The following is a 27,013-nucleotide window of genomic DNA, read 5'->3' as shown; positions in this document are numbered from 1 at the left end:
TTTAGGGATGCTGTAGGGGAAGGGGAGATTTTGAAACTGGTGAAGTCCACATTGATACCATTAGGCTGCAGGGTTCCCAGGCGGAATATGAGTTGCTGTTCATGCAACTTTCGGGTGGCATCATTGTGGCACTGCAGGAGGCCCATGATGGACATGTCATCTAGAGAATGGGAGGGGGAGTGGAAATGGTTTGCGACTGGGAGGTGCAGTTGTTTGTTGCGAACTGAGCGGAGGTGTTCTGCAAAGCAGTCTACAAGCCTCCGCTTGGTTTCCCCAATGTAGAGGAAGCCACACCGGGTACAGTGGATGCAGTATACCACATTGGCAGATGTGCAGGTGAACCTCTGCTTAATGTGGAATGTCATCTTGGGGCCTGGGATAGGGGTGAGGGAGGAGGTGTGGGGGCAAGTGTAGCATTTCCTGCGGTTGCAGGGGAAGGTGCCGGGTGTGGTGGGGTTGGAGGGCCTATTGGGGAAACCAAGCGGAGGCTTGGAGACCGCTTTGCAGAACACCTCCGCTCAGTCCGCAACAAACAACTGCACCTCCCAGTCGCAAACCATTTCCTCTCCCCCTCCCATTCTTTAGATGACATGTCCATCATGGGCCTCCTGCAGTGCCACAATGATGCCACCCGAAGGTTGCAGGAACAGCAACTGATATTCCGCCTGGGAACCCTGCAGCCTAATGGTATCAATGTGGACTTCACCAGTTTCAAAATCTCCCCTTCCCCTACAGCATCCCTAAACCAGCCCAGTTCGTCCCCTCCCCCCACTGCACCACACAACCAGCCCAGCTCTTCCCCCCCCACCCACTGCATCCCAAAACCAGTCCAACCTGTCTCTGCCTCCCTAACCAGTTCTTCCTCTCACCCATCCCTTCCTCCCACCCCAAGCCGCACCCCCATCTACCTACTAACCTCATCCCACCTCCTTGACCTGTCCGTCTTCCCTGGACTGACCTATCCCCTCCCTACCTCCCCACCTATACTCTCTCCACCTATCTTCTTTTCTCTCCATCTTCGGTCCGCCTCCCCCTCTCTTCCTATTTATTCCAGTTCCCTCTCCCCATCCCGCTCTCTGATGAAGGGTCTAGGCCCGAAACGTCAGCTTTTGTGCTCCTGAGATGCTGCGTGGCCTGCTGTGTTCATCCAGCCTCACATTTTATCACCACAGACCCAGGTTTGATTTGCCCTCAGGTAACTGTTTATGCAAAGAGTGTGTTCTTCCCGTGTCTGCATGGGTTTCCTCCAAGTGCTTCAGTTTCTTACCATAATCCAAAGATGTGTAGGTAGCTGGATTGGCAATGGTAAATTGCCTACAGTGCCCAACGATGTGTAGGTTGGGTGGATTAGTCATGGGAAATGCAGAACTATGGGGCTGGGGATTGGGATGGGGGTCGAGGTTTGGGTGGGATGCTCTTCAGAGGGTCAGTGTGGACTAAATAAGCCAAATGGCCTGCTTCCGCGCTGGAAGGACTCTATGAAGTGCAGGGCAAATGGCTACTGAGATAATTTCAGTATGAAGTTTTCTGTATGGATAAGAAAATGAAGGCTTTTTGAGTCTTTTCTTTCATTCAAATAAGATTATGGGTGATCTAACTGTGGTTTCAAATCCACGTTCCGGTCTGACCCAATTTTAACAGTCATCTGGGACTGAACTTGCTAATAATATGACTGCCAGGGACCTATATAGATATGTGATGTTTGTCAATACCAATGTGTTGAAGTGAACTGTCAACATAAACCGTTTTGTTGGATTTCCAGGGAGTATTATTAGTTATGAAGAACTAAAACTGGTAAATTAGATGGTGTTAACGAGTTTTGAGAAGATTTGTAGCTCAGGTTGAGTTTCTATTGACATCACCAATGCAGGAAGTGACATCACCAACCCAAGGAAACCTAAACAGATAAATAGAAAGCGGGACATAACACTGGCGCTTCATCGGAGGCTCACTGATGATGTTGCCTAGAATGGTGACGAAACGTCTGAAAACTAACCTTCCAGCTCACCGAGCAAACTCACATCCATTAGATTGTGTTCCATCTAATCTAACACTTTAAAAACCAAGAGGTAGAAGTGTTACCTTACAAGTTGGGAACTAAAGTAGGATTTCAGCTCGTTGAGTCTGCTTCATGATTCAGTGAGATATCTGATCTGGTAATCCTCAACTCCATTTCCTTGCTTTTTCCCAATAACCCTTGATTTCTGTACTGCTTAAAAATCTGTCTTTCTGAACCTTGAATGTACTTAATGTCACAGCTTTTACAGCCCTCTGATAAAGAATTCCATGGATTACAATCCTCTGAGAGAAGAAATTCCTTCTTATTTCAGTCTAAAATGTGCAACCCTTTATTCTGAGATTATGTCCTCTGGTTGTAAACTCTTTCACAATGGAAGCAACCTTTCTGCTTGTAACCTGTCGAGTTCCTTAATCTTGTACAGTTCAATAAGGTCACCTCTTATTCTTCTGTATTCCAATGAGTGTGTCCCAGTCTCCTCGACCTGTCCTCATAATATAGCCCTCCTTACCTGGTGTGAACCTAGTGAACTATCTGTGGACTGCCTCCAATGCTGGTATATTCTCCTTTAGATCAGGAGCTGTGGTCTGACTAGTGCCTTGTATAGTTTCAGCAAAACTTCCCTATTTTAATGCTCTGCTCCTTTTAAATAAAAGGCCAACATTTAATCTACCTTCCCTATCACCTGCTGAAGTTGAATGCTGGCTTTTTCTGATTCATGGCTGAGGAAATTCCTCCCTTCAGTACCTTCCTTTGGTCTGGCTTTGTTTAAATAATATGCACCTGCTCTATTCTTGTTGCTAAAGTGCATAAATTTGCATTTTCCCTCATTATATTCCATTTGCCACGTTTTTGCCCGCTTACCTAAAGTGCGTTTTATCTCTCTGTGGACTCTGTGTCATCCTAGCCAGTTGCTTTCCCATGTATTTTTGTGTCATTCACAGACTTGACTACAATATATTCACTTTCTCATTCAAGTCCTTGGTAAATAGTGTAAAGAATTAATCTCCCTGCCTCATCCCTGTGTCATGCTGCTAGTTACAGGTTGGCATCCAGAAAGTGACTGCCTTATCCCATGTCTGTATTTTATTAGTTAGCTGATCCTCTATCCATTCTCTATGACAATGCCTTTACCAGCCAAAGATCACTTGCCAACCAGTCAGGATCTGCTCCCTCAAATAAATGTTGATTTCTGCCCTTAAATGGTTGTTCTTGTGAGTTGGTCCAATGAATCTTAATAAAACATCTTTTTACAATCTTGAGTATTATTGAAAGTAGTTGAGAAATTCGTGCTGATCCCTGTACACTTATTATTATGTCTTCTTAGCCCAAAATGGGACATCTATTTATACAATTTCCTGCTAGCTCAACAGTCCTGTGTCCGTGCTTTATTATTATTATCCCTACACCCTGAGCTGCTCTTGTTAATAACTGTTGATATGGCACCTAGTCAAATGTTTGATGGAAATCCATGTCCTTCCCGTTTCCTGGGATCTGTTTTATCCACTTTGCTTGTTACTTCCTTTGGTGCTGTCTCTATGCCATTTCTATGGGTGCACCATACTGTCACGTTGGTACTTATTCATTTTCTTTTAACTGATACAGTGAGGAGTTGTCAAGACTATTTCATTGCATTAGTTCATAAACTGTAGAAGTTCTCTGTAATTCAAAACAGATCATAACACAGAAATAGTTTCAGAGATAGTAGGAACTGCCAATGCGAGAGAATCTGAGATAACAAGGCGTAGACCTGGTTGAACACAGCAGGTCACGCAGCATCAGGTCCAGACCCGAAATGTCAGCTTTCCCGCTCCACTAATGCTGCTCGGCCTGCTGTGTTCATCCAGCTGTATACCTTGTTATCTTATAACACAAAAATATCCCCTTTTTAGTCTGGAAATAATATAACCTAAACTCAATTAAGACTTTCAATCAAAACCAATTACATGGGAATGAACGGAAAGCTGACAAATAGTGATAAACAAAAGGGAGAACAATTCAAAATGTTAAACAAAAGTACATTTTAGAAACAAAAAGATCTGATAAAGAAAACCCAGGGTGGTTAAAGCTATTAGATTAAAAGAAGAAGTTTTATAATCTGGAAAAAATAGTGGTAAAATAAAAGATTAAGAGTTTTGTAGAAATCAGCAAAAAGCCACCAGAAAGTTGATAAAAAGGGAGTAGAATATGAATATATCCAAGGATATAACAGGTCTTTTAAAAAAAAAATAGGGGGGCACAGGAAAATATTTGTCCCTTATATTTCTCCCTTAGAAACAGCCAGAATAAATTACCATGAGGAATGCCTAGGTGGCAGAAACACTGAACAAATATTTTTCATCTCTGTTCCTGGAGGAGATGCAAGTTACATACCAGAAATGGAGAATAAGCAAGTGCTCAAAAGCATAAGAAACTTAAAGTAATTGATATCAGCTGAAAAGAAAGCATTGTATAAACACAAAGGGCTAAAATTCCCGAGAGTGTGATAGCCCACAGCCTTGAAAAGGAGTAGCTATGGGAATATTGAATTTGGTGATTGTAATTGCCCAGAATTCCTTAGATTATCAAATGATACCTGTGGATTGAAAGTTATGGCATTTTCCCCTGCTGATTAGGAAGGAAGGAAGGAACAGACAACACAGGGAATTTAGTTCCACTTAGGCTGACATCAGTCCTCCAGAAAATGCTTGAATCTCTTATGGAAATCTTAACGGTGTGCTTAGAAAGTTATTGTATGGTTAGAACAGGGCAAAATGGTTCTGCAGAAGGAAAATCATCTTTGATAAGTTTGAGTTTTTTGGTAATGCTAGCTGGTAGAATAGATGGAAGTGTGCCAGGCAATGTATATTTGGATTCCCAAAAGCATTCGCCTAAGCTGCACACCTGAGGGTGGCGCAGTGGCTCAGCGGTTAGCACTGCTGCCTTACAGTACCAGTGACCTGGGTTCAGTTTCACCCTCGGGCAACTGTCTCTGTGGAGTTTGCACTTTCTTCCCATGCCTGCATCGGTTTCCTCCGGGTACTCCAGTTTTCTGTCACAGCCCAAAGATGTGCAGGTTAGGCAGATTCGCCATGCTAAATTGCCTGTAGTGCTCAGGGATGTGTAGCTTCGGTGGGTTATAAGAGAATGGGTCCAGGTGGGATGCTTCAAGAGTTGGTGTGGACTTGTTGAGCCAAAGGGCCTGTTTCCACACGTCAGGATTTTATGGTAAGTACTCATGGATATGGATTCAATTTTTCTGCATGGAAGAGTGATTGGACAGGAAATAGAGAGTAGAATTTAATTTTCAAGTTTGCAGTCTGTGACTACTGGAGTTCCCAAAGTTTGGGAACTTGGCTATTTACAATCTATATTAATTGGACAAAGAAATCAAGGGTAATCTGTTAAGTGTTCTGACAATACAAAACGTCAATACAATGCTAGTAAACTGCGAGAATTCCACAAAGAGGATACAGAGAAAAATAAATAGTTGAAGTGATGGGCTGCAATGTAGCCAATCGTATATAATGTAGGGGATTATAAAGTTGATGTAGAGACGTAGGAAAAGGTCAGGACACCGGTCATTACAGGATGGCAATGTATTTTAATCTGAAACATTAACACTTCCTCTCTACGCTACGTGACATGCTGAATATTTTCACCATTTTTGGATTTTACTTCTGGATTTTCATGCTGTTTTGGTAATCGTTTTTAAAGAAGAATATACCTGTTAGAAGAATATACTTGTTTTAAGTACAGAGAAGGTTCCATAGATTGGTTGCTGGGACAAGAGAGTTGTCTTGTGATGAGAGGCTGAGAAAATTTGGCTGATACTGTGAAGTTTAGAATAATGAGAGGGTATCTTTATGAAAAAAGAATGAGAGGGAATGAGAATAGATTTGAACTTTAATATTTTAACAAAGATCTGTAGCTGTGGTTGTGGTTGGAGTTGTTGGTTGGCTCGCTGAGCTGACTTGCTTTCATGCAAACATTTCATCTCCCTTCTAGGTAACATCTTCAGTGCTGTTTAGCCGCTTTTGAAGGGCTGTTGTTCTGTCCTACTCTGAATTTATCTGGTCCAGTCTGTAATGGCCAGAAGTCTTGTTTCTGGTTTTGTGCCATATTGGTGTGCAGATGGAGTCTTTTCAACATGAAGTGTTTATCGCACCGGTGGCTGAAAACCAGGCCTCCAGAAATTCTCATGTTCTCTTTATTTTGCCTTGTCCTAATACTGTAACTTTGTCTGTTAAACTGATGTCTGTCTGTGTTGAATTCATTTTGGAAGCTCACCTTTGAAAGCGGAAAACAGGGTTAACGGATAGATTCTTGGCAGTGTGGAGGAGCAGAGGGATCTTGTGGTTCGTGTCCACCTTTCCCTGAAAGCTGCAACCCAGGTGGATAGAGCTGTTAAGAAGGCACATAGTGTGTTAATTTTCATTGAAAGAGAGATTAAGTTCAAGAGCTGTGAAATTATGCTCCACCTATACAAAAGCCTGGTTTGGCCACATCTGGAGTGTTGTGTCCAGTTCTAGTCGCCTCATTATAAGAAAGATGTGGAAGCGTTGGAAATGGTGCAGAAGAGATTTCCCAGAATGTTGCCTGGAATGGAGAGAAGGTCTTACGAGGAAAGGTTAAGAGAGCTAGGGCTTTTCTCTTTAGAATGGCAAAGGATGAGAGGTGACTTGATAGAGGTCAACAGAATGATCAGAGGTATAGATAGAGCCGACAGCCAGAAACATTTTTCTAGGGTGGAGGTAGCTATTACGAGAGGGCATAGTTTTAAAGTGAGTGGAGGTAGATATAAGGGAGACGTCAGAGGTATGTTCTTTACTCAGAGCGGTGGGGCTTGGAACAGGTAGTGCAGTCAGCCTCATTAGGGACGTTTAAGCGGCTATTGGATAGGCATATGGATGATATTATAAGGTAGGGGTGGAGTTTAGATAGACCTTTGGTTTAGGGTAAAGGTTCGGCACGACATCGTGGCTGAAATGCCTGTACTGTGCTGTACTGTTCTATGTTCTGTGTATTGAAATGAAGGAGAGTTGGTTGTGCTGTTTTGCTGCAAGTTGATGTTCGTGTATTCTGGTGGAGAATTTCAAAGAACTAAGAACAAAGAAAATTACAGCACAGGAACAGGCCCTTTGGCCCTCCAAGGCTGAGCCAATCGAGATCCTCTGTCTAAACATGTCTCCGGGTCTGTATCCCTTTGCTCCCTGCCCATCCATGTACCTGTCCAGATACATCTTAAAAGACACTTGCTGGCAATGCATTCCAGGTACCCACTACCCTCTGCGTAAAGAACTTTCCATGCATATCTCCCATAAACTTTACTCCTCTCACTTTGAACTCGTGACCCCTAGCAATTGAGTCCCCCACTCTGGGGGGAAAAAGCTTCTTGCTACCCACTGTGTCTATACCCCTCATGATTTTGTAGACCTCAACCAGGTTCCCCCTCAATCTCTGCCTTTCTAATGAAAATAATCCAATTCTACTCAACCTTTCTTCATAGCTAGTGCCCTCCATACCAGGCAACATCCTGGTGAACCTCCTCTGCACCTTGCCCAAGCATCCAAATCCTTTTGGTAATGTGGTGACCAGAACTGTACGCAGTACTCTAAACGGCCAAACCAATGTCTTATACAACTGCAACATGACCTGCCTACTCTTATACTAAATACCCTGTCTGATGAAGAAAAGCATGCCGTATGCCTTCTTGACCACTCTATTGACCGGCGTTGCCACCTTCAGGGAACAATGGACCTGAACACTCAGATCCCTTTGTACATCAATTTTCCCGAGGACTTTTCTGTTTACTGTATAATTTGTTCTTGAATCAGATCTTCCAAAATGCATCACCTTGCATTTGCCCAGATTGAACGCCATCTGCCATTTATCAGACCAACTCTCCCATCTATCTATATTCTGCTGTAATATCTGACAGTCCCCTTCACTATCTGCTACTCCACCAATCTTCGTGTCATCTGCAAACTTGCTAATCAGACCACTTATACCTTCCTCCAAATCATTTACGTATATCACAAACAATAGTGGTCCCAGCACAGATCCCTGTGGAACACCACTGGTCACAGGTTTGCAATTTGAGAAACCCCCTTCGACTACTACTCTATGTCTCCTGTTGCTGAGTCAGTTTTTTATCTATCCAGCTAGCACACCCTGGACCCCACAGAACTTCACTTCTTCCATCAGCCTGCCATGGGGAACCTTATCAAACACCTTACTGAAGTCCATGTATATGACATCTACAACCTTTCCCCCATCAATCCACTTTGTCATGTCCTCAAAGAATTCTATTAAGTTGGTAAGACATGACCTTCCCTGCACAAAACCATGTTGCCTATCACTGATAAGCCCATTTTCTCCCAAATGGGAATAGATCCTATCCCTCAGTATCTTTTCAAGCAGTTTCCCTACCATTGACGTCAGGCTCACTGGTCGATAATTACCTGGATTATCTCTGCAACGCTTCTTAAACAAGGGGGCAACATTAGCAATTCTCCAGTCCTCCGGGACCTCACCCGTGCTAAAGAATGCTACCAAGATACCTGTTACCTACCTAGAGAAATAAAACATCTATCTCTAACCTCAACATCCATCATGTCCCTCTCCTTGTAAATACCGATGCAAAGTACTCATTAAGAATGTCATCCATTTTCTCTGACTCAACGCATAACTTTCCTTCTTTGTCCTTAAGTGGGCCAATCCTTTCTCTGGTTACCCTCTTGCTCTTTGTATATGAATAAAAGGCTTTGGGATTTTCCTTAACCATGTTTGCTAAAGATATCTCATGTCCCCTTTTAGCCCTCTTAATTCCTCGTTTCAGATTCGGCCTACATTCCTGATATTCTTCCAAAGCTTCGTCTGTCTTCAGTCACCTAGACCTTATGTATGCTTCCTTTTTCCTCTTAGCTAGTCTCACAATTTCACCTGTCATCCATGGTTCCCTAATCTTGCCATTTCTATCCCTCATTTTCACAGGAACATGTCTCTCCTGCACGCTAATCAACCTCTCTTTAAAAGCCTCCCACATATCAAATGTGGATTTACCTTCAAACAATTTCTCCCAATCTACATCCCCCAGATCCATACCGAGTTGTGGTATAGATGGCCTTCCCCCAGTTTATCTCTCTTCCTTTAGGACCACTCTCATCTTTGTCCATGAGTATTGTAAAACTTACAGAATTGTGGTCACTATTTCCGAAGTAGTCCCCTACTGTAATTCCAACCACCTGACTGCGCTCATTCACCAGGCCCGGTATGGCCCCTTCCCAAGTTGGACTGCTTACATACTGCTCTAGAAAACCCTCCTGGAGGCTCCTTACGAATTCTGCTCCATCTTGACCCCTAACACTAAGTAATCCCAGTCAATGTTGGGAAAACTAAAATCTCCCATCACTACCACCCTGTTGCTCCTACATCTTTCCATACCCTGTTTATATATTTGTACCTCTATCTCACGCTCGCTGTTGGGAGGCCTGTCATACAGCCCCAACATTGTTACTGCACCTTTCCTATTTCTGAGTTCTGCCCATATTGCCTCACTGCTCGAGTCCTCCATAGTGCCCTCCTTCAATCTTTGACCAGTAATGCTACTCCTCCACCCCTTTTTCCTCCCTCTCTATCCCGTCTGAAGCATTGATATTCTGGGACATCTAGTTGTCAATCATGCCCTACCCTCAACCAAGTCTCAGTAATAGCAACAACATCATACTCCCAGGTACGGATCCAAGCCTTAAGTTCATCTGCCTTATTTACTACACCTCTCGCTTTAAAACAAATGCACCTCAGACCACCTGTCCCTTTGTGTTCATCATCTGCTGCCTACTCTTCCCTTTAGTCACACTGACTTCATTACCTAGTTCCCTACAGGCTTTAGTTACTACCTCCTTTCTGTCCAATAACCTGTCCAGTATTTGGTTCCCATCCCCCTGCCACATTAGTTTAAACCCTCCCCAAACAGTATTAGCAAAAGCACCTTCAAGGACATTGGTTCCAGTCCGGCCCAAGGGCAGACCATCCAGTTTGTAATTTCCTGCTCATCCGTCCTATGTAGTGTTTCTCATAGTTGCTGCATAGTACTTTGTATATTACATTTGTCCTACTCATTGTGGGTGTGGGGTCTTTCGTTTTGGAGAGTAACTGGCGAAGTGTGGCTGTTGGTTTGTGTGCTATCTTTATTCCAAGAGGTTGTAGGAATCTTGTAGTCCATTCTGATGTGTTTCTAATATAAGATAGGGTCGCCATGCTAAATTGCCTGTAACATTGAGGGGTGTGTGAGTTATAGGGGGATGTGTCTGGGCGGGATGTTCCAAGGGGCGGTGTGGACTTGTTGGGCCGAAGGGCCTGTTTCCATACTGTAGGGAATCTAATCTAATCTATAACTGGAAACAGGACTACCCACCATGACAGACTGGATCATGCAAATTCAGAGCGGGATAGAACAACAACACTTGAACGGAGGGTAGACAGCACTGAAGATGTTACCTAGAAGGGAGATGAAATGTTTGCATGAAAGCCTGTCAGCTCGGTGAACCGAACAACATCTCTATGGATTTGAAGTGAACTACAAATGAAGCAAGGATGACGTAAGAAAAATCTTTCACACTGAATGGTTAGGGTGTTGAATGTCTTGGCTGGAAATGTGAAGGGAAGTTGAATTGAGGCATTCAAGAGGACGCATTTTTGGGTAAAAATGACATGAGGATATGAAGAAAAGACATAATTGATGTTAGGTCATAGAACTAGTGCAGACATGATAGGTTGAATGATCTTCTCTGCTTTAACAATTTGACAAGATTCTGATGGCCTTAGGATGAGGGGTTGTTTGATCTGGCAGGGGAATATAGTACATTGGACATGGTTGTGGATAAGTGGCCAATTATTTCGTACTGAGTTAGGAATTTCTTTCCACTGAAAGTGTTGTGATATCTTTTGAAATCTGCACACTAGGGTTCTGTGAATGCTCCAGTCTTGAATGTACAGGTATTCAAGGCTTTGACAAACAGTTTTTTTGTGTCTTAGGGAATCGAGGAATATCAGGACCAGGTGTTAAAGTGAAGTTAAGGCTGATGAAGAACCACAATTATTGAATGTCAGAATAGGCTTGAAAGACCTTACAGTCTACAGTTGCTCCTATCTATGTTCTTATAACTTCTGTAAATTTCTTTTGATATTCCCTTTCTGTTACTCTAACCCTGTGTCTTTCATGTGTAGTATGCTGCACATACAAGGGTTGTTAATGATTTTATAAAACATATTGCCAGTGTAACTGTTTAAATATTTGATATTTATTTCTTTGCCAGCTGTCCTGTTAATAAGCTGTCTTCCTTAGAACTGTGAGCCCAGTTGATGATTGTCAAATATTTCACTGACTGTTAACGTGACCGTATTGAATAGTTTTCTCATAGATATACAATGTATTGGATATATTACTCCTGCTGTTCTGTATTTTCTCTGAGGTGACATTTTCATTATTCATTTTCCTTTTTAATCCAAATGGTTTGTTATTGTGATAGTGGAGAAAATCTTCTCCTGTATGTACTTGTCCATAAACTGAAATATTCAGTTGGACATGTTTTGGGGAGATTCTCTGACACTTGATTTATGTCTATGCAGCTAAACAATGAATTGGAATAAAGGAGGTGGTGGAGCAAAGAGGGGATTTGGTTTTGGCGGCTTTGCCATTACACCTGGGAAGAAAGAAGAGCCAAAGCTGCCAAAGGCAGCGCACTCAGTATTTGGTGTGCTGGGCCCGTCAGCAGGCTATGGAAAAACGCAGCCTGCTCAAACACCTTGTTTCTATAAAGTGGGTTCTAAACGTCCAAACTTCGATGAAGAAAATGCGTGAGTATTTTTTTGTTAATTGTTTGCAGATTATGTAAACTAATCAGAGGGTAAAATAGAAAGAAAGTCACCTTACTATCAGTACAAACATAAGGAAGCTAGTCAGGCTCTGACAGCTGTTCCCTTCGATTTAAGCAATGGCTGATCCATATCTTAACTCCATTTCCTTGCATTGGTCCTGTACCTCTTGAGGTTTTCATAAAGCAAATTTATTACTAATTTTTTCTTTCAAAATTTCCAATTGAAGTCCAACCTCTGACTTTTATGCCATTTTCTTTCTTTCTTCTGTCATGAAATTCTTGTGAAAAAGCCTAACAAGCCACTCATTTGTAGAAAACAATACAGATACCAGGTGTTCAAGTAGAGGCTCACCATCACCTTCTAAGGCTCTTCCAGAGATGCCACATCAAATGAAAGAATTTAAGAAAAACTTATTGAGGACTCAAAAAATGCAAAATATTGCAGATGTTAGGAACCTGAAGCAACAATAACAAAAACGGAACTGAAAAGTATCTTTGGATTCAAAATGTTAATACTGTTTGATTTTGTGGTGTTTGCAAGCCCAGTGTCATTTGTAAATTATAATTGAGCAAATAAAAAGTTCAAGTATCCTTAGTCTGAGTTCAAAACATGGGCAATAGTCATTTGATGGGATATATAGGAAAGATGGTAGTAATGTCACTGGGCTTGTATTCCAGTAGCCCACGCTAGTGTCTTGAAGACATGTGATTTAAATGATAGTTGTAGGAATTTAAATTCAATTAATTAAAGCTGGAATTGAAATCTGGTCTCAGCATAGGTGAACATGAAACTATCATCAGGTGTAATCTGTTCATCTATGTCTTTTAGGGAAGGAAATTTGTTGCCCTTACGTTGTCTATCCTGTATGTAACTTGAGATCCACAACAATGTGGTTGCTTCTTAGTAAAAAAGAACAAAGCACTCATTTGTAGAAAACGGTACAGATACCAGGTTGACTACTGCAATTCAAGAAGTCGGCTCACCATCACTTTCTCAAGGGCCTTGCCACAGATACCACATCCCATGAAAGAATAAAAAAACTTATTGAGGCAATTAAGGACTCAAAATGCAAAATATTACAGATGCTCGAAATCTGAAGTAAAAACCAAAAATGCTGTCTTTGGACATGAAACGTTAACCCTGTTTCATGCTTCACAGGTGCTACCAGAACTGTTGAATTTTTCCAGCATTTTCAGTTTTTATGTGGAATTGAGGAGGCTGGCTAACAAAATTGATGTTCATTACATAGGAGCATCAGTGTTCAGTTAGATTAAAAATATCATCAGAGTTAATAGTTATTTTACAGAATGAAGGATGATAGACTGAAGTTCCTCAATGACTAGGATCCTATGATGACAATGTCAAAATTTGCTGATGATTGAGGACTTGAAAGCAGTGAGAATGATACAAGTAGTCTGCAACAGGATATACGTAAAGACAAAAAAATTTTAATGAAGAAAAGTATGAGGTGATACATTTTTGGCAGAAGAGATTAGAAATTGCAATGGAGACTGAATGTCACTATTTTTAAGAGCTGAATTTTACACTTTGGCCTGCTGGCAGGTTTGAAAGTGGGAACAGACGTAAAGTGCAGCTTGTGGCCTTCTTGCACGTTTGTGTCTGTAGGAGTTGGACAGCAGAATTTCCCATATTAACTTTGATGTCCAGTTCCAGTGAAGATCTTCATGGGGAACCGCCTGTATTTCACCAGTGGATACGACTCCCACTGGGTGCTGCCAGAACAAGAGTGGCTAGAGATCCAGTTTGGATGGCACTCCCTCAAGCAGACTTCCTTTCCCTGAAGGGTGGAAATCCTGGCTGCAGCCAACGGCCAACTGATCCTTAAACAAAAGCAGGCCATTTTTCCCCTGCATGGTCTCCTTTCTGAATTTTTATCTGGAAATGTAGGGGCCATGTCACATGGTGAGATCCAGCCCCAAGAATGTGCAGCAACGGAATGGGGGTGCATTGACATTCGAATGTGACAACACATTGAGAGTAATTAGCAAAGCATCTTAGGCACCATAAGTAGGCATCGAGTAGAAAAGCCTAGAAGTTACACGGAATGTTATCAAACCCTGTCTTGGTAACTGGATCCATTACTGATCACCACACTTTAGGCAAATTGAGGGTTTTTGACAGTACCTAGAACAGATTTACCAGAATAGTTTCAGGGGATGAGTATTTTAGTTACAAGCTAAATTTCAAAAAGCTGGGGCTGTTCTCTTTGGAGCAGAGCCGATTTGAAGAACTGTCCATGTTTCTGACAGATTATTGAGGAGATGGCAGATTGAGAAGCTAATAATACAGAAGCCCAGGCTAATGTTCTGGAATCAGGGTTTCAATCCCACCGCTGCAGCTGGTGCAATCTAAGTTTAACCAATAAAATCTGAAATTGAAAGCCAGTCTCTGTAATGGTGACTGCAACGACTGCCATCTGCTCACTAATATCCTTTAAGTAAGGGGATGTGCCATTCTTTCCTGGTCTGGCTTACATGTCAGTCTGGCATCATTCATTTATTTCCTGGATGAAATTTATTTATTATGGGAAAATATTAGACCGCAATTAATTCCATTATTCCCTCGCTTAAGATAACAAATCAGTGCAGTTTGGTATGTTATTACAATTTCTTCTGTTTCATTGTGGTTTGAAAGATCTGTAATTTGTACTGCCTCTATCTCTGCAGAAAACTTCACATTGTTGAGCTGGGTTTTCTAGGTACTTTGAAGATGATGACGAAGATGACAGTTCAGCAAGTGTCGACTTGCCTTACATCCCTGCAGAAAATTCTCCAACCAGACAACAGTTTGCTTCTAAAGCTGATGACTCTGAAGACAGTGAGGAAGATCCTTTGGATGCATACATGGCTGAAGTGGAGGTGGTCTTTATATTGTTTTTCATTTTATTTTGTGCTAATATTTAACTTTTATACTCAATATCCCACTGTCTGATGATCAAGATCCCACATCCTTTGCTAATTGGTCTCATTGTGTTCTGATGAAAAAAAAGTGTGCACATAAATTCTCAGGTTGTCTATTCCTGCACATTTTCATATGTGTCTCATTTTATGTTTTGCAAAACTAAGGTATAACAAGCTCCGTACTTCTCTCTAATAAATTTCATCTGCTGTTTGTCTGTTCATTCTAGTAGCCTATGTGTGTCCTACTGTAGTTGATTAGCGGAGTCTTGTTTGCCATATTTCCAAATTTAGCATTATCCAAATCAATATATCCAAATGAACATTGGCCTAGCATTCACTATTAGGAGGACCACTGTCTGCCTTCCTCCAATCTAGAAACATAACAGTTTAGTTGATTCACCTTCTTCTGCTTTATGCCATTGTTTTTTAATCTGAGTTGAAACTGGTCATCCTATTCCATGAGCATATTTGTTAACCAGCCTTTACGCTTATGACAAATCTACCTTAAAAACCATGAAGACAACATCCTTTGTGTTTCCTTCATCAGACTTCACTGTTAGTTCATTAGAAAATTAATTTCGATTAATCAGAGTCAAAGATTAATTCAGTGGAGGTTCACTAGATTGATTTTAGAGATGAGGTTTTTCTTGTCTTAATGAAGACAGATTGTGCAGTGTAGACCTATACTGTCTGGAGATTAGTAAAATGAGACAAGACCTAAGTGACTTATACAATTAAAAGTAGGTCCTTGGCTACTGTTGTAGAACAAAGAGACCTAGGGGTTCAGATACATAATTCTTTGAAGTTTGCATCACGTAGTTATGGTGGTTAAGAAGACATTTAGCACGCTTGCCTTCATTGCTCAGATCTTTGATTAAGGGAGTTGGGATGTCATGATAAGGCTGTGCAGGATGTTGGTGAAGCCTTTTCTGGAGTAATATGTCCAGTTCTGGTCACCGTGTTATAGGAAGGATATTATTAAGTTAGTGGAGGTTCAGAAAAGATTTACAAGGATGTTGCCGGGAATGTGGACTTTGAGTAATAAGCAGAGTTTTTATAGGCTGGGACTTTTTGCATTGAGCATAGGATGTTGAGAGGTGACCTTTATAGAAGCATATAAATATAGTGCATGTCAAGCTCCTTTTCCCTAGGATGGGGATTTCAAGACAAAGGGTCTTTTTTTAAGGTGAGAGAAGAAACACTTAAAAAAGACGTGAAGGGTAATGTTTATAAAATTATGAGAGGTATAGACAGGGTGGATAGCAAGAAGCTTTTTCCCAGAGTGGGGGACTCACTTACTAGGGGGTCACAGTTTCAAAGTGAGAGGGGAAAAGTTTAAGGGAGATATGTGTGGAAAGTTCTTTATGCAGAGGGTGGTGGGTGCCTGAAACACGTTGCCAGTGGAGGTGGTAGAGGCAGTCACGATAGTGTCACTTAAGTTGTACCTAGACAGATATATGAATGGGCAGGGAGCAGAGGGATACAGGTAATTGGAAAATAGGTGACAGGTTTAGGTAGAGGATCTGGATCGGTGCAGGCTTGGAGGGCTAAAGGGTCTGTTCCTGTGCTGTAATTTTCTTTATTCTTTGTTTTCACATGTGAGAGTGTTTTGTGTGTGGAATGAACTATCGGAGGAAGTGGTGAATGCAGGTACAGTCACAACATTTAAAAGATGTTTGGATAAGTACATAAATAAGAAATTGTTGTAGAGATATGGGTCAAACGTAGGCAGGTAGAACTAGCTTAGTTTGAGATTATGGTGGGCATGGACTGGTTGGACTGAAGGCTCTATTTCTGTGCTGCATGACTCCATGACTCTGAGGTGCTAAAGGGAATTGATAAAGTAGATGAAGAATAGATGTTACTTTGATAATCTAGAATAAGACATCATAGTTTTATGATAAAGGTAGCAGAATTTAACAGATGATGAGAAGTTATTTCTCACAAGGTAGTGGAATTCACTACCCTGCTGTGTCTCAATGTTGGGACCTTGTGTAAATAGGCAGGTTTTTCATTTGTAGTGGGTTGTAGGATTATGGAGAACAGACAAGGAAAGTTGAGTTGAGGCCAAGATGAGATAACCATGATCATGTCAAATGGCACAGGCGGCTTGAGGGTTTGAATTGCATACTACTTATAGTTCTTGTGTAGTTAAGCATACTTTGCTTTTTACAAATGTGTGCAAGCTATTCTTTCTTAACTCAAACTTCTCTTAAGTGCCTGAGATAACAAGTTGTAGAGCTGGATGAACACAGCAGGCCAAGCAGCCTCAGAGAAGTTGGAAAGCTGACGTTTCGGGCCTAGACCCTTCTTCATCCAGCTCTACACCTTGTTATCTTAGATTCTGCAGCATCTGCAGCTCCTACTATCTGTAAGTGCCTCTTAACTTTCTTTCTGTATTTATTGTTTTTTAAAAACCAACCTCTTCTGATATTGTATTAAATGGCCTGTAGTTACTAGGATTGTCCTTACATCCTACTTATCAGCCTTGTTGGAATGCACTTAGCCTGTCCTGAAAGAAAAAAAACCCTTAAAATCATGCGTTTCCTGTTATGTTTTTCCCTGCCAGTATTTGGTTTTGTTTTGGCCTGGTTAGATGCCTTCTCATCTCTTTCCAATCTTTACCATTGCAGTTCTGCATTACTAATCCAAACCTTAGAAAAAAAATAGTCACTCTTGCATATACAATAGGTAACAATCCCCCACTGACAGTTTGTCCGCTTGGCCTATCTCATTCCCATCACTGAAGCTAGCAATATCTCTGTTTCAGTTGAACCCCAAGAATATTTTAGTCAAAGAGGTTCTGAACACACTTCAGAAATTCTCCCCTCCTCTTCCTTTTCTCCAACATCTTCCCAATTCATACATAAGTAACTGAAGTTCCCCAAAATCAACATGCTTTAACCTCCACACATGCTGGCTCTTCCCTAAGCTTGGAAGGTGAATTGTAATCTTCCAAAACAAAACACACCATCTGGCATCTTTTACAAAGCCAAAATCCTAGGCCATTATGTATTGAGTGAATCTCATATACTGTGTACTGGAGACAATGAAAAGTAAGATTAACTGTACGTGGTCTCCAATTACACTCCTGAATGCTCATTATAAAATATTGATCCAAAGTACTGTCCCAGAGTAACATGGACATCAATAACTCTAATGTCATCTGGGTTTATAAATCAGAAAGGGGTATATAAGAATTTTGAGGGGTTAATAGGGTACATTGTTTTTCTACGAACTGTGCTGAAAAGACTCACCATTCCTCATAACACTTCATAACAGTCCTCACCATGTCGTTGTCTTCTGACATGCTTGCGAAGTAATTAATGTTTCTAGTCCTCAGGAATTAGTGGAATTGGCTATTTAGTTTCAATTTAACAACTTGTAACAGAGACAAAAATGAACCACATAATAACCAAACAAGACTTGAGCAAATAAAATAGAAATTTTCCACTTGGTCAAATTTGCAACAACTGTTCAAATGAGTGAGTCACATTGTGTTCAATATGTGTTCGTTACAGAGTTAGATGATCTCAGTTTCAGCTGAAGCATATCTTTTAGTAAATATATGTGGAGAGTTTGAAATTGGACAAGACATTGACCCCTCTATGCTAAATAGCGACTAATATTCGTTAATGCTTATCCACTCAGAAAAGTTAGCAGGCCCTTGTTCATGGGACTATAGCTAACTAAAGTATTAACACTGGGGATATGGAAAATATGGTTCACACCATTGGGAACAGCAGAAATTAGAGCAGCAATCAGCTAATTTTCCTCAAGGTGCATAAAATGAATTGATATAATGGTCGTGCAATGTGACAAATAATTCACCTCATTAACTAGAGCGACTAACTAAAAGGATTATGATTTTCATTGTGGTACCTTTTTGTTTTCTAGGACCAGGCTGCAAAAGATATAAAAAGGTTGGATGAAAAGGAGTTTGAGAAGAAAAATGCAAAGTAAGGAACACTTCTACTCTTTAATTTCCACTGTTTAATTTCTCACAACTCATGTGTAACTGCATTGTTACAGTAAGCTGTGCTTTATTATTCACCTGTCAGAACTAATAAATATGTCTTAGTCTTCTTACGTAAAAGGGAAAAAACATAAAATTGACAATCCTTTTCCAGTACAGTTCATGTTTAATTACATAAAGTAATCGTAATTGAAATCAGGATAGCCAAACAAAATGCTTCCTAAGCAAGTTTCTTACTGAAAAGTAATACAGAGAGCCTAGAGGAATCTTTTACTGCATCATGGAAATAATGATTCCTGCAATGGAAGATGCCCATGAACTAGCTTGTGTTGGCTTTGAAACATTGATTAGTTTTCTCAACATTTTCAAAAACAAAAGTTGTTACATTTTATTTCACCTTAAATTGTAATGAAAATGTAGAAATGTTTTACACAGTGTCATCTCCAGTAATGCAGGCTATCCTTACAGTGAGAATATGAAGCACATATCCTTCAGAGGGTGGCTTAATTCCACAACTACAGTGATTTGGGAGGGGCACTGAGAAAGGGAAAGACAGCAGTGGAGGTTGGGGGGTGGAAATACAGATGTTAGATCATCCTTGAAGAACCTTTGAGGTACATCAGAATTAATTAATGAAAAACATTCAGTCATTTGAATACAAGTTTGAATGCTGGAATGAGAAGGATCTGCAACCAAGTCCTACTATTCCGATGGAGCCAATAAGTAGGAATATAGGAAATTGAAAAATGTCCCTCAAGCTTGTTTTGCCATTCAGCTAGATCAAGACTGAATGTATCTGTAAATGCCATTTCCTTTTCCTTTTGATATTCATGGAATATTCAAATTCAGTATACTTTTCTAGCTGCCTTGCCTTTTTGAATGAAGCATGAAGCAGACTTGATTTGAGGACCCTGATAAGTTTTTACAGTAATTATAATGATGAAAATTTGTGCATCTGTTTTACTTTGTAAAATTGAAAAACTTTAAATACGCACTTCCTGTTTAATGGACTTGTACTGCGGTATTTAAGTAGGATGTAAAGACTGATGGGTCATTTTGGATGGCATAGAGTACTTAAATGGATGTACTAAATTTTCCTTAGCCTCAAGTTGCCCCAAAAGGAAAGAATTAGCTCTGGTGCACAGGGCTGATAGCAATCCATCTCCATAGACAGATGGAACAGTATTTTCAGTTACAGAGACACTACAGACTTTTAAGAATGGTGGGCAGGACCTGGTTCCCGAATTTCCCTGTGCCCACATGTTCCCTTTACCAGTTCTCCTCCCAAACCACTGCGGTTTGTGGAATCGCGGCACCTTCTGAAGGATTTATACTGCACAGTCTCACAAAGCCAATGTGAGCTATACTCTGGATGCAGAAATTTTTTGAAAGATGACTTCAAAAGTTTTACCTCTGCCTTGCCCCCTACTTGCAAGGCACTTCATACCTTCAATACCCACTTGGGCTGAAGTCAGAAGGCTAAGGCATATTGTGAAAGAGTAATCACTATCTGAGATCAGGGCTTCAAGTATTGGTCCTCTCGATAAACCATAGTTAATATCCCCCTTTTTCTTTATTACTTGTGATTTTTTTTAAACTATGCAGCAAAAGTAGTTGAGAGTATTGACCTAATCTGTTCAGATATATGACAGCACCACATATATTGAATATTGATGAGGTGCAGAAATGAAATCATCTTGAATTGTTTTTGCTGAACAAAAGTAGCACTGAAGCTACTAAGAACTGTGGTTGTCTAAATCAATTTTTTAGCATCACTTCATAGTTGTAATTTTTGCAGTTTGAATGTGATAATATCCAGATTATTCCTTTGATAGTTCACAACAATAAATATTATTCAAGAATATTATGTTTTATTTATGTAACATGGTACTAGTCAAATAAAGTATCAACAAGTATTACTTTGTAAAATACTGTTATTTTTAATGGAATTAAAATTTGTCCCTTAAGAAGGATGCTGCACAGAACTGCCCACATTGTTGGCAAATCTGCTGAGCAGAAGAATCAATTTGTTATTTGTATCTCCCTGATTAAAACAGGAGTAAAATATGTAAAGATTTTCAAGAAATCAGGAACTTCTGGCTATTCACACTGTGATCATTTCATGCTTTGCTGCATTTGCGCTGGGTCTGTTGAACACTTGTAGGGAGTTGGTTTTTTCCCTTTGTTTTTGCAGGGGTATAAGGGATGACATTGAAGAGGAAGATGACCATGTGAGTTCTTGAGTTGTCTTTTTTGAATATATTGAAAATAACCTTTTAAACAAATAATGTGGATTGTTGTTCATTCACTGTAGCCTTGGTCTGGATCAAATCATGTCATGCAGCCATATCTCTCAAGAGGTGATTAATTCCACCCCTTATTGTGACTTGAGGTTTTTCAATAAGTCAGGTCCACATTTTGAAAGAGAATTCTGCTTTGCTGTTCCATGAGGAGCATTTTTTCAGGATCTACTGCTCTGGACCACAAATATCTAGTTATAAGTGATGCCCTAATTTGACATTTCTAACAATTTACTTGTGGTTCAGATGTTGTCAGTAGACTGTCTTTCCTGTCATAAGATAATAAAGTGTGAAGCTGGATGAACACAGCAGGCCAAGCAGCATCTCAGGAGCACAAAAGCTGACGTTTCGGGCCTAGACCCTTCATCAGCTCTCTGATGAAGGGTCTAGGCCCGAAATGTCGGCTTTTGTGCTCCTGAGATGCTGCTTGGCCTGCTGTGTTCATCCAGCTTCACATTTTATTATCTTGGATTCTCCAGCATCTGCAGTTCCCATTATCTCTGTCTTTCCTGTCAGATGCTTTGACTGAATTCCACTCATCACTGAAAGGATTTTCTTGACTTATGAAAAAAGCTCAACATGTCAACTCCGATTCATATCAATGACTTGGTGCTAACTCTAGGCTGCAGTGTAAGAATCTGTTTGTAAAAGTGATTGAACGATTTTTGTTATTGGTATTCCTGTACTCCAACTAGTTTCTTTTCAAAAACAGTGTTCTTGCTAATTTTGTTTCCATTTAGCAGCCCTTACTATCAAAAAGGATGAGTAAGCTAACATAAACTATGCCTTTCATATCATGAAAAAGTTGATGCATGCTTGTTTGCATTTCGCCCTTGTGCTACTTCTCAGGCATACTGAGCAAAAGATAAATCCTATACTAGCTGTGGTGTCTGGTGGTCTGTCTAACTGTAGGTGTAACTAGCTCAAGAAGTATCATTAATAATTGTTGTGGTTTTATACTGCCATAGTTTTGTTATGAGTCCTGATTTTTTTCAAAACAAATTCTGAAAGGAAAACAGTGGGAACTTTTTTCTGATTGACTATCATTTCGAGTATTTGCCCTTAACTGTATATATCTTTGCTTTTATTATCTAGCTGCATCTTTAACACAAGTATCAGGCAGTGATACTGAAATAAACTGGGGCAGGAGTGAGGTAGACATAGGGATAAACTAACATTTAAAAAAGTAAGTGTGTGATGGGGTGTGAAAAGAGTAGACAGAGATGAAGGGTAGAGAGAGCAAGCAAGAGGTGAGAGGTACTAAGGCATGGAAATGAAGCAGTGCAAAATGAGGTTCAAAGTTGGAGGGATAATTTTATATCCTCTCTCATGGCATGTTTGAAGACGGGAGGGAGTCATACAAGTATCCCACCTAAGCCAAACTTAGCTCTTGGGTAGGAAGACCCATGGATGGACTTCCACCCAACCATCAATTTATGCCTATTAATGACCACTTAAAAGCTTCATCGTGTTACTGCCTGTAATAATCCATCTGTGAGTCTGCCTGTTAACATGTGACATGCAGGGTATGTAAAGCTGTAGGCTGCTAGTGGGGGTCATTGATCCACAGTGATGATTAAAAGACCTAGCATTGGAAAGTGGGCTACCGGCTGAGAGGTACCTGCACTCATGCTGCCCACCTTCCTCCCCTGTGGTCTTGCATAGTGCCACCTGTCATGAAGCGTCTGTGGTTTGGGTTGCTCCTCAGTCATGGATTTTGGCTGCTGCTGTTTCTGCTTTCAATGTGACACTGAGCAAAAGAGCTGCCAGCTTCTGACTGAATAGCTCAAAGATGGCGGCATATCCATTCTGGGCCCATGATACTGGGGAAGATCTGCCAGTGGCTATTATGTGCCCAAGAGGATAAGATATGATCTTGAAGAGAATGGGTGTGTTGCATATTTTCCAGCTGGCTGTTGGGTCCATTGACAACTCCACAAAATCCTCCCCCGATCCCCTTGAATGATCGCATGAGATACAGCTAAATGAAAGAGGCAAGTCTTCTGAAAAAGCAATAGAGACGCGGTGGAAGAAATGATGAGATGAGGAAGAACAGAAACTGAAATATTGAGTCAAATAGGGGAGAATGACGAGAGATGCACACGTTGAGGGAGCAAAAGGTATATACTGATGGAGGGTTAGGGGGACATTGAGCTGAAGGATTAAAGGTGTAGAGGTTTGCTGATTAACAAATGAGGACCAAGATGTGAGGGCAATACAGCAAAACAATGTGAGAACAAATATGAGGAAAAGGGCAGAAAATACTGAAAATGCATGGCTGCTCCTGTCAGAATATTTCAGGAGTAACTCTTTTATCAAATACATGTATGAATCACAAATTGTTACTTTCTGTGAAGTTCCAGAACATTATCATGACACAATTATATGCTAATAATATAAATAAAAGTCTTTTTGGATTATACTATAAACTGGTGAGAAATTTGCCATTGAGTGTGTGGTATGTGTTTCAACATTCTTACGAAAGCACAGGTTGCTAATTTTATTAGACGCAACTAAAGGAGAAAACGCTTCCCTCAGTCACAATACCACAGCTAACAATATTGTGGCAGCAGACAGGCACTGCATACTGATTTCAATGCTTGTCATTTCAGGGTGAGTGCCCTTTCAAATAATTTTTACACTATTTTTATATTGAATGTACAGTCAACTTTATCAATACAGTTTGAAAGTATTGAATTTTCCAGGTGATTGATGTAGGTAGAAGAAGCATTCAGGACACTGAGTTGGTGTTACGTTCTCTCTCCAGTTTGACTTGTGGATTACGTTTATGTGCAGGAAGCCTATTTTCGATACATGGCTGAAAATCCAAATGCCGGTGTGATTCAGGAGGAGGAGGATGATATCGAATATGACAGTGATGGTAATCCTATTCCTCCACAAAAAAAAGTCATTGATCCATTGCCTCCTATTGATCATTCTGAGGTAAGTGGAAATCTGAAAAGTTGTAGAAATGTTAGTGGGAAAACACTTCAGTGATAGTAACTATAACTCAGTAAGGTTTAAGATGAAAAATGAAAAAAGACGAAGATGGACCAGAACTAAAGGTTTTGAATTGGGGGAAGGACGATTTACATATGATAAAATAGCATCTGGCCAAAGCAGACTGAGAACAGCTACTTCTTGGAAAGTCTACATGAGAGCAGTGTAAAAGGAAATAAAGTGCAGAACCATTGTGTTCCTATAAGGGTGAAGAGTTAGACCAAAAGTTCTGGGAAACCCAAATACTGAGGAATGCATTGGACAAGGAAAGAAAGAGAAGGTTATGGTCGATACTGAAGTTTCAGAATACCAGAGTACATACAGAGAGTGCAGCAGTTACGAAAATAAGAATTTAGCAAAGTGGAAAGAAATCATGAAAAAGCGCTGATGGATAAGGTAAATGAAAATCTGAAGGCATTTTCTAAGTATATTAGGGGAAAGAGTGTAACCAGGTAAAGGAAGAGAAGAGGCCATTAGGGACCTAAGCAACAAACTGTGCGGGGAACTAGAAAATATAAATGAGACTTTAAATGACTACTTTACGTTTATACTCTAGATAGAGAAGAGTAGTGTAGGTATAGAAATCAAGGAAGGTGTGCTTTACAAATGACAATTGAAAGGGAAGAGATATTAGGAGTTTTAGCAGGTTGCAATTGCATAGGTCATCAGGTCCAGATGAGATGTATCCGAGGCTGCTGTGGAAGTGGAAGGTGGAAAAATGCAGGAACCTCACATTAATTCTCACTCCCTCTCTACACATAAGAGGTGCCAGACACCTGGAGGACAGATAATACCATTATTCAAGAAGGGTGATAGGGATAAAGCTGAGAATCACAGACACGTGGATCTAACATCAGTGGTGGGAAATTATTGGAAAAACATCTGAGGTACGGAAGTAACCTCTACTTGGACAACAATGATTAATCAGGAATATTCAGCATAGCTTCAACAGAGGGCAGTCCTGTCTGAGTTTGTGGAGGTGACTAATTGCCTGGATATGGTCTACATGGACTTTGGTAAAGTTTGTGCCAAGATTTCATAGAAAACTGGTAAAGAAGGTGAGAGCCTGTGGGTGAACCAAAGTTTTCATAGTGACAGATGGCAGAGGTAATGGTTGAAGAATGTTTTTGTGACTGGACACCTTTGACCAGTGGCATACCACAGGATGCATTGCTGGGCCCCTTGCTATTTGTAGTGTATATTAATAATGTAGACATGAATAGAAGCGGTATGATTAGTAATTTTCAGAATTCATGAAAATTGTGAGATAAATAGTGAAGACAAAAGCTTTAACAGCAGGAAGCTATAGATGGGCTGATTTGATGGGCAGAACAAAGGCAGATGGATTTTAATCCTGAAAATTGTAGGATGATACATTTTACAGGATTATCAAAGTAAGGGGGTCCAGGACATATAGTAGAATACTAGGAAGTGCAGATAATTACAGGAGCCTTTGTGTAAATGATCACAGATCCTTGAAGGCAACGGAAGGCAAATATGATTGTTAAGAAGGCATGTGAGATTGGGAGAGAATATGATTGATGAGAGTATGATTGATGAGAGTATGACTGATGGAGGTTATGATGGAGCTGAGTTAAGACATTAGTTAGGCCACAACGGGAGTACTGTCTGCAGTTTTTGTCATCAGAAGTTGGGAAGGATGTGAAAGCATGAAAGAGTGTGCAGAGAGATTCACAAAGATATTCTTTGGCTGGAGAGATTTTATTTTGAAGAGAGATTAAATAAATAGACTGGGCTTGTTTTCCTTAGAACAGAGAGAGAGAGCTGAGTGAGGGATACAAAATTATGAAGGGGGGAAGGATGGGGTAGATAGGAGAAAACTTTTTCCCTTAGAAGAATCAATAACCAGGGTGCGTTTTATTTTTAAGCATAAAGGATAGGATGTTTAGAGGGGATTTAAGGAAGTTTTTTTTCTAAGGAGAGTGGTGGGTGTCTGGAGAACACTGCCTGAAAGGATGGCAGAGGTAGAGACAGTCACAGCATTTGAGTATTTAGATGATAATTTGAAGTGCCAAAGGATACTCTGCTGTGGGCTAAATACTGGAAAGTGAGCCTAGAGTAAATAGGTGCTTTGATAACCAGTGTGGACAGGATGGGCTAAATGGCCTGTTTCTGTGCTGTAAGGCTGTATGAAAAGTTTCCAAGCTGCTCAGTGTCTGGCGAATAAATGTGATGCTGGAAATTTGAAACAAATGCTGGAGAAATTCAGCGGTTTTGGCAGCATCTGTGGAGAGAAAAACAGAGTTAACATTTTGAGTCGGAAGTGTTTGGAAGGGTCAAATCAGACTTGAAATGTTACCTGGGCTTCTCTGTCCATAAATGCTGGCAGACCTGAGTTTCTCCATCATTCTTCATTTCTGTCTGTTGGATTCTGTTAGAGTTCTATTCTGTTTGATGTTGTTTGAAATGGAGTATCAGCTGTAAACAACTGACTTGGCTGGTGAAGACAGTTTGATCCCGTTTCTCCAGAACACACTAATCTGCCTCATTAGGCTTGCTTTTTAGTTTAGGATTTTTTATTATTAAATTCAAATTTCATTTGTCACAGGTTTCAAACCAATGTTCCCAAAGCATTAACCAAGGGCTGTAGAATATTAGCTCAATTATAGTTCCTTTATTGCACTGCTTTCTGTCTTAATCGTTAATTTCGGTCCATTGGTGATCGGCTGACCCATCTTTCTGACAAAAATATTGAGTTAAGAGAATCTTCCTTTCGCTTTTCTAAAACAAAAGAATCATTTTCACATCGACTTGTCTTCATGAAGCATTGAGAGAACTGAGTGTTATTGAATTATGGGCAGATTTTATTATTGTGTCCATTAAAACTGGCTTGGAGCTACATCAAAATCAAGGTCATAAACATATTCAACAGTGGAGCCTTAAGTATGGATTGAGTTCATTAGGACGCCAAATGTAA

General features: G+C 40.4%; 1 protein-coding gene across 1 annotated transcript in view; it reads left to right on the top strand.

Annotated features, from left to right (window-relative positions):
* Positions 1–27,013, top strand: part of ddx42 (DEAD (Asp-Glu-Ala-Asp) box helicase 42) — a 74,279-nt gene that overhangs the window by 2,811 nt on the left and 44,455 nt on the right. The window contains exons 2-6 of the mRNA XM_048560464.2: positions 11,630–11,857; positions 14,598–14,757; positions 18,697–18,758; positions 20,970–21,006; positions 23,872–24,018. Coding sequence (XP_048416421.1) covers positions 11,637–11,857; positions 14,598–14,757; positions 18,697–18,758; positions 20,970–21,006; positions 23,872–24,018 — 627 coding nt within the window. The 5' untranslated portion in view covers positions 11,630–11,636. The remainder of the gene's footprint in view (positions 1–11,629; positions 11,858–14,597; positions 14,758–18,696; positions 18,759–20,969; positions 21,007–23,871; positions 24,019–27,013) is intronic.

This window comes from Stegostoma tigrinum, chromosome 31 (genome assembly GCF_030684315.1).
Source record: "Stegostoma tigrinum isolate sSteTig4 chromosome 31, sSteTig4.hap1, whole genome shotgun sequence".
NCBI lineage: Eukaryota > Metazoa > Chordata > Chondrichthyes > Orectolobiformes > Stegostomatidae > Stegostoma > Stegostoma tigrinum.
This window is presented reverse-complemented; position numbering and strand designations above follow the sequence as displayed.